Below are 8599 nucleotides of genomic sequence, written 5' to 3' on the forward strand. Positions count from 1 at the left end.
ATAGGAGTTGTTTCTGATAGTTCAGATTTGTATATATATATATATATATATATATATATATATATATATATGATCCGACCCTGCAGAGATACAGACCACAGATGTTAACATGTGAAAGCTCCTGACCATGGAGTGTTCCAGGAGGAAACGTCCAAGATCCATAAGTACTTCAAGGACAAGCCTCCTACAGATGAGTGAATGTCTCAGACACTGGGGAACTGAGGATGAGCAGGTGCTGGAGGGACCATCATGGGAGGACACGCCCCTACATGGGAGGACACGCCCCTACATGGGATGTAACACCGGAACATAACTGAAGTGGCTGATATCACAAAATACTACCAATGGACTTCTGGGCGAGGGGATGAAAAGAGACCACCCGCGGAGGGTGAGAAAGAGTTTTTTATTTACACATATATATATATATATATATATATATATATATATATATATATCATTTGTATTAATGCTGCAGAAAAAGCACAACAGTCGGCGACAGTGACTCTGTCATTGTGTCTTTTGGCAAGACACTTCACCCACTTTGCCTAGTATGAACATGGTGAGTGAGTGATCGGTCAGTTGGCTCAGATTGGCAGCCTTGTATCTGTCAGTCTGCCCCAGGGCAGCTGTAAAGCTCATGACAAGTGCAAAGCATTATTTCTGTTAAATAAAGAGGAACAGATGACACAGTGTTGAACCCTTTATTGCACTGTAGCTGATTTTTTCTTTTTTTTTTACAGTTTTATTAGAAAAATATAACTTTGCTTCGCAGACTTTACAGCTTTTATCTTATTGTAACAATTCAAATTCACCACCAATAATCACGAGACAACTATTTGACTAACATTTCAAACAAAAGGCACTGTTTTATGATTCAAATCCACACTTACATTTACCAACACAGTCATATGTTTAATATCTGTAACAGTGACGCTGCCCGGGCCCTAGAGGCGCAGGAACCCGGGGGCCGCCAGCGCGCTCCTCTTCCCGTACGTGGCTGAGCCCACGTTGGTCGGGGCGTAGACGGTGCCGATGGTGTTACTGGAGCGCACCAGGAAGTCTGCCAGGCGCTGGGTCACACACGTGGCAGTGTTACACTTCCTCTTCTGAAGGGAGTGACTGCGACAGAGAGAGAGGGTGAGGCACAGGGACAATATCAGCTCCACATGACAAGTTATGTCCAAAAGTGGAGGCAAGACCAAGTTTAGACCTGGTTCAGTCCTGACTCAGCAACCTCTTGATTCATGTTCTTCTATCATCTATTCAAAATCCATAAAGAACAACACTTTGCATTTGTACAAGTGGATCTCCATTGACTCTTTTAAAGTATTTAATAAGCGTTGCTGTTGTTTAGGGCTGCAACAATGAATCAACAAACTGTGACATGTCGATGGTAAGAAATAATCCTTCGTTCGTCTTTATCTGGACTGTGACGACTTACAAAAATGTACAAAAAGACCATTTCATGACAAAGGAAGTGGCATTATTCAATCAAAATGTCAATAAAGAATACATTATCTGGTTACTAGTGCACTTTAATCATAAATATTCTCCTTCAGTCAGCATATTTCAACCTTTTTTTGGTTGATAACGTATTTAAAAAATCTCGACGTGCAAAAGAAATGATCGTTTGACATTTTTATCAACCAGAAAATACACATACATTTGCTTTAAACACATTATCTTCTCAGGCAGGAGGAGAATGTTTGGGTCTAAACACAGGTATAAATACTCGTACTGCAGTATTCGCGAGGCTGTTTTCTGCCCCGTTAAAGCTGGAGCACGTCATCTTCGCACATGTTTTAAACTTGAACACGTCTGACGGTTCCTCGCTCTCACAACACGTCGTTAACATCCGCGAGCGTTCGTTCTCCCGCACGATCTCGGCTTTAGAACCGCTCTGTGAAACTCCCGCGGACCGCCCCCCCGAGCGCAGCCAATCAGAGCGCTGAATGCTTCAGTAATAGATGCAGACGGCGTGCAGCGGTCTGATTTTATTTCACAAAGTGCTGCTGTTATAATATAGTATCCGGGGGAAACAAAAAAATTTACTTATTTACAAAAGAAAAGTCAGAAACCACAGCTTTAACTAACATGCTTCAAACATAGCAAATAAATGTGAGTATTGCGCCTTTTTTTTGGACGTCTTGAGGTTTTTTTTGCCGTTTTGTTTGAATAATAAAATTGAAAAACACTCCCTGTGCATTATCTGTGAGTGCTGCTGAGCGACCACTGTTGCCGTGTAGTTCTGGACGTACAAAAAGCCGAGCATCACCCCTACTTTGTTACATAAATGATGCTAATTGAAGTTATATAGTATAGTCATAGTTGTATAGAGGCTCCTCCAGCAGCTTGACATGCGCGGACGCGGCTGATACCTGTTCGGGCGTGGCAGCTCCCGTTCCAGCCGCGGACCCAAAAGACCAAAGAAGGGGTTGGTCACCAGCTCGGACATGGAGCGGCCCAGACCCGCGTCCTGCTGCTGACCGGATCCTGGACTCAAGAACCTGCGACACAGAGCGACAGCGACGGGAGTGAAATCCTCGCCGCTCGACGCTCGAGAGCCACTTTTCTGTCAACGACGGGTCTCGATCGTGCTCGTTCCTCCTTCACTTTCATGCATCTGAGACCCGGACACGTCACCAGCCATTTCACCCACACTCAGGGCACTTTGCTCCCATCCTCTGGCTCCACGGCATAAATACACAAATATATCTCCATTTGTATCTATGTTTTCCTTGCTGCAGCAAGCTGTGATGGTTCTGGATACATTTAACAATATATATCACAGTTTTTTACAGCTTTGTAGTGACTGTATATTGGCTAAAATAAATGATTGTGTGTTCTTTTAGTCACTGTTTGGTTCATTATTGGTCTAAAATTTGGCTGTTGTTGTTGTGCAAAGCCAAAAAAAAGGTAATGTAACACTGTACATTAACTAAACTTTAATTAGCCTTAATCGAGCATGAACAAAGACAAAATTATTATTATTATTATTATTTTAAAGAATGATTCAGGCTTCATACTTTTCCTAACTCCAAGTTACAAATGAAATTCTAAAATGTCTGAAACTCAGTCCTTTTCTATATTATTTGATGACAATATTCAGACAATATTACGGAAATCCATCATAAAACAGATAAATACTGTGGGTAAGACGCCATCATCACACAAAATGTGAATAAACCACACTTAATACTCTTGTTTAAAATATAAGACTGCAAGTTTCTTTTAATTTTTGGCAGTTTTTAAACAGTTTTTATTTTTTAATTATAAACTATAAACTTCTAATTTGGCATGGAAGTCATTTTAATCCCCTCTTAACCCAGGAATGTTGGCCAAATCTGACTTGTCACTGATGCATCATTGTCACTACGAGGTTTTGACTGAATCTAACGGTTTATTCCTTTCTTTCTTTCTTTCTTTCTTTCTCTCTCTCCTCTCTCACCTGTGGCTCGGAGCTGCAGACACGCACTGCAGCAGGATGAGCAGAGAAAGCACCAGCGCGGGGACTCTCACGGGAAACATGTCGAACCACAGCTTTCTGCACAAAGAACATCCAAAAAACATGTCAAAAAGTCATCAGCAGCGTTCATTTTGAAGGAAAAAACGCTCCATATCACCAAAACAGAATCAAGTTTACAGTGTTTTCTTCTGATAAATAAGGATGACGGTGTAAAAGTACAAAAGAGAACACAATTAAAACATAGATTGTGAAAAAAATGAGAACTTATTGCGGGTTTAGCTCAAATCCACTCGAAAATAACCAATAAAACCATCATTATTCTGTTTTTTAAGACAAACAAAAGCTTTAAAACCACTTCCCAATCACATAAACTCAACAGTAACATTCCCCATTGAACCACATCTTGCACAAAAGCATTAAAATAAATAAAACATCTTACTTTCCTCTCTCTTTGTCCCGGTGCCGCGTCCGTTTGTCCGCCCGCGCGCTCGCTGACCGCACTTATACCCGCGCCTCCGCTCCGCGCGTGACATCACAGCGCGCGACAGAATATAGACCCTCTTTTACCCAGACGTGGGGGGCACGTGGGACCGTGGAGGGAGGGGGGGCGGGGCTCGTGCACGGGAATCATAACAAACTTTTGTAAACGTCACCGCCGGCGTCACGCGGAGCCGCGCGCGGGAGGGTCAAACGCGGAGTCCAGCGCAATAAATAATACATGTGAGGATGAACGAACGTTAATAATTCACGCGGGGCTCATTATTTTTGACGGGACACAAACAGCAGCGCTAATTAATGACGTGTTGTGCGGACGTGAGAGAAAGCTCAATGATCTGACTCGTTACGGGAGGTCAGGGGTTAATGAAGATTGTCCGTCAGAAAAAGCACATTTAGACTCGGTTTAGTCCAGGGTTTAGTCCAGGGTTTAGTCCAGGGTTTAGTCCAGGGTTTAGTCCAGGGTTTAGTCCAGGGTTTAGTCTGGTCTTTATCTGATTTCTGGAGTTAATTGGAGATCATTGATAAGTGGTGTAAACATCTGCGGAGAGTAATCTGATTTCCCTCTCTTGTGCTTTAGAAGATGATGTGTGTTTTAAATGGGCCAAATGTGGAAAAGACAATAACAAATTAAAGAATGACATGTTAAAATATTGCACAATAAACAGCATATTCATCTCATTTTCAAAATAAAATACATTAGATCCAAAATGTGACTTCTGTGGATCAGAATCAAACTTTAGACTCGTTGTTTTAAGGATGAACTTTTCATGAGAAATGTGATTGGATCTTGAGGGATTTGGCCCATAGGTTTTATTTGACAGAACAGTGCAGCGTGGAATGAGGGTGAGACTCGGGAAGGACATGCAGTAAAGTGGGGTTTGGACTCACGACTCTGCAGCACGAGGCGCTGCATGTGTGCTATCCACTCTGCCACATATGACACACATCCAAACAAAAACTGAACAATGCATTGGACAGCACGACGTTCCTGTTTATTTTAAACTGGAGCCGAGACATAAACCTCTGCACCAGAGGCTTTAGCAGCAGAAGACACTGGAGTTCAGGACCACAGAGCCACGTGCAGCTGCATCTTAAAGACTCTAACAGCTCGACCAAAGACATCGAGGAGAAGAGTCTGAGCAGGAGAAGAGATGGTTTGAGTTAAAGGAGGAGAATCCTCTTTAAACAGAAATGCAGGTTTAAGGTTTAACTTACCCATAATATACAACAGCCTTTTGAAGCCCTGAGCAGGTACGCATCAGTGATGAGGAAGCTGCTGCCAAGCGACAATAGCATTTCTATGGCTAAGAGCAGTTTCAGGGGAAACTTAAAAAACAATGCTAACAAATAGATGAACAAGGACAGGCTTTTATAAGGAGGCTCCGCCCAGTGGGCTGGGCTTACGCAGCTCAAGGTAGGATAATATCTATACTATATCATATAGTTCTCAGACTGGATCCACAGATTGAGACTCTTGGATGAGTCAAAACTGTGTCCGGATGATACATGAGTCTTTTTCTACGATATCTCTGGACGTTTATCACTCTTACAACAAACTTCCATTTTAACTGTTTTTAACGTTTGTTTTTAACGTTTGTATTTAACGGTTGTTTTTAACGTTTGTTTTTAACCTCCCCTCTGGAGCTCTGGAGGATTGTTGTGATGTCTTCACTCTTTACTTCTGGCATCAGTACGTTTCATTTTAATGATAGTTTTAACCTGCTCCACAGTTTTGAACAAAGCTGTTTTAAAATTTCAAACGACACAAAAATAATGAGTGAAATCTGGTTTTCCACTAGAGATTATTTTAGACATGAATTATTATTTTCTTCCCATTAAAATCTGGGCCTAAATATAAAGAAAACAGATTGTTACAAACTGAGATGATTTATCTTGATGCTGTTTCTGTCCCTCGAGTTGTCTCTGGTTCATCAGGATCACACTGTGGTGGTCCCACCGTGGTGGTCCCACTGTAGTGGTCCCACCGTGGTGGTCCCACTGTAGTGGTCCCACTGTGGTGGTCCTACTGTGATGATCACACTGTGGTGATCCCACTGTCGTGGTCACACTGTGGTGGTCCCACTGTGGTGGTCCCACTGTGGTGGTCCCACTGTGATGATCACACTGTGGTGGTCACACTGTGGTGGTCCCTCTGTGGTGGTCCCTCTGTGGTGGTCCCTCTGTGGTGGTCCCACTGTGATGATCACACTGTAGTGATCACACTGTGGTGGTCCCTCTGTGGTGGTCCCTCTGTGGTGGTCCCTCTGTGGTGATCCCCCTGTGGTGGTCCCCCTGTGGTGGTCCCTCTGTGGTGGTCCCTCTATGGTGGTCCCTCTGTGGTGATCCCTCTGTGGTGGTCCCCCTGTGGTGGTCCCTCTGTGGTGGTCCCTCTGTGGTGGTCCCTCTGTGGTGATCACACTGTGGTGGTCCCACTGTGGTGGTCCCACCGTGGTGATCACACTGTGGTGGTCACACTGTGGTGATCACACTGTGGTGGTCCCACTGTGGTGGTCCCACCGTGGTGATCACACCGTGATGATCACACTGTGGTGATCACACTGTGGTGGTCCCACTGTGGTGGTCACACTGTGGTGGTCCCACTGTGGTGGTCCCTCTGTGGTGGTCCCTCTGTGGTGGTCCCTCTGTGGTGGTCCCACTGTGATGATCACACTGTGGTGATCACACTGTGGTGGTCCCTCTGTGGTGGTCCCACTGTGGTGGTCCCTCTGTGGTGGTCCCTCTGTGGTGGTCCCACTGTGGTGGTCCCTCTGTGGTGGTCCCTCTGTGGTGATCCCTCTGTGGTGGTCCCTCTGTGGTGGTCCCTCTGTGGTGGTCCCTCTGTGGTGGTCCCCCTGTGGTGGTCCCTCTGTGGTGGTCCCTCTGTGGATGTTCCTCTGTGGTGGTCCCTCTGTGGTGGTCCCACTGTGGTGGTCCCTCTGTGGTGGTCCCTCTGTGGTGGTCCCCCTGTGGTGGTCCCTCTGTGGTGGTCCCTCTGTGTATGTTCCTCTGTGGTGGTCCCTCTGTGGTGGTCCCTCTGTGGATGTTCCTCTGTGGTGGTCCCTCTGTGGATGTTCCTCTGTGGTGGTCCCTCTGTGGTGGTCCCCCTGTGGTGGTCCCTCTGTGGTGGTCCCTCTGTGGATGTTCCTCTGTGGTGGTCCCTCTGTGGTGGTCCCTCTGTGGTGGTCCCTCTGTGGTGATCCCTCTGTGGTGGTCCCTCTGTGGTGGTCCCTCTGTGGTGATCCCTCTGTGGTGGTCCCCCTGTGGTGGTCCCCCTGTGGTGGTCCCTCTGTGGATGTTCCTCTGTGGTGATCCCTCTGTGGTGGTCCCCCTGTGGTGGTCCCCCTGTGGTGGTCCCTCTGTGGATGTTCCTCTGTGGTGGTCCCTCTGTGGTGGTCCCCCTGTGGTGGTCCCTCTGTGGTGGTCCCTCTGTGGATGTTCCTCTGTGGTGGTCCCCCTGTGGTGGTCCCTCTGTGGATGTTCCTCTGTGGTGGTCCCCCTGTGGTGGTCCCTCTGTGGATGTTCCTCTGTGGTGATCCCTCTGTGGTGGTCCCCCTGTGGTGGTCCCCCTGTGGTGGTCCCTCTGTGGATGTTCCTCTGTGGTGGTCCCCCTGTGGTGATCCCTCTGTGGATGTTCCTCTGTGGTGGTCCCTCTGTGGTGGTCCCTCTGTGGTGGTCCCTCTGTGGATGTTCCTCTGTGGTGGTCCCTCTGTGGTGGTCCCCCTGTGGCCTTTTCTCGCTTCACTTCACTTTTCACATCATTCCCTGTTGGAGCCTCTCCTCAGTCATGACCATGTGATTGGAGTCGATGTTCAGGTCTAATGTTTGCCCCTTCACCCTGGTTGTCATGGCGAGCAAAAGTCACATCAGTTCTGAACACCTGAATGACGCCTGGGAGTATTTTTACATTGTTTTATTTACGTGGCATAAAGATCATCTTATGCTCGACCCCAAACAAAGCCACTGATTAGAAAAAGGACATATTTTCTCCCAATTAAATGTTTGTGTGTTTTGTATTCAAAGTGCTCTGCGCCCCGTCCACAGCTCTAATCTTTAAGTCCTTAATCGCGTGCACCCGTCGCCTCGGCTGGTGCTCGTGTGAGTCGGTCCTACGGGGAGCTGAACGCCTGTAAGTGCCGTGGGCCTGAACCGCAGCAGTAAACACGTCTTAATGGACGCCACACGCCGAACACCCGAAGGTCCCATAAACAACCTGCTGCTGTTCCCGTAATCTCAGGACAAACGGCCGTAAGTGGTCGACGGTCAGAGCACGAGAACGCCGAAAACGAGACACTCTGAAAGGGTTATTCTTTATTTTTAGATGTTCTGTATTCTTTATTTTTAGATGTTCTGTTTTTAGTGGATGCAAACGCGTGTGAGTAAAGTCAGGTTAAAGGTCGCTCAGGCCTCTACGTCTTCAAGTGAGACACGACTCCCAAAGCTAAGGACAATTATGATGTTTTAACACATATTTTCACGATCCCATGTGCAATTCTTATTGTATATATTCAACAAAATGCAGCAATATATTTGAATTGGGCTCTTTCCATTTTTCAGATTTATATGTCTCTAATATAAAGTACTATTTGATATTTTTACAGATAAAATGTCTTATATTGATATAAAAACCTTCCCCGT

General features: G+C 46.0%; 1 protein-coding gene across 1 annotated transcript; it reads right to left on the reverse strand.

Annotated features, from left to right (window-relative positions):
* Positions 1 to 745: 745 nt before the first annotated feature.
* On the reverse strand, positions 746 to 3528 carry LOC140367778 (calcitonin gene-related peptide 1). Its single transcript, XM_072454425.1, has 3 exons — positions 3449 to 3528; positions 2379 to 2507; positions 746 to 1119 (listed from the first exon to the last, which is right to left on the reverse strand). Exons 1-3 carry the CDS (start codon positions 3526 to 3528, stop codon positions 945 to 947), a joined length of 384 nt encoding a protein of 127 aa, XP_072310526.1. The 3' UTR covers positions 746 to 944.
* Between the last annotated feature and the right edge of the window lie 5071 nt (positions 3529 to 8599).

The sequence above is a fragment of the Eucyclogobius newberryi genome, unplaced genomic scaffold, assembly GCF_026437365.1.
Source record: "Eucyclogobius newberryi isolate DKJ021-1_F unplaced genomic scaffold, fEucNew1.0.hap1 SCAF_2, whole genome shotgun sequence".
Lineage (NCBI taxonomy): Eukaryota > Metazoa > Chordata > Actinopteri > Gobiiformes > Gobiidae > Eucyclogobius > Eucyclogobius newberryi.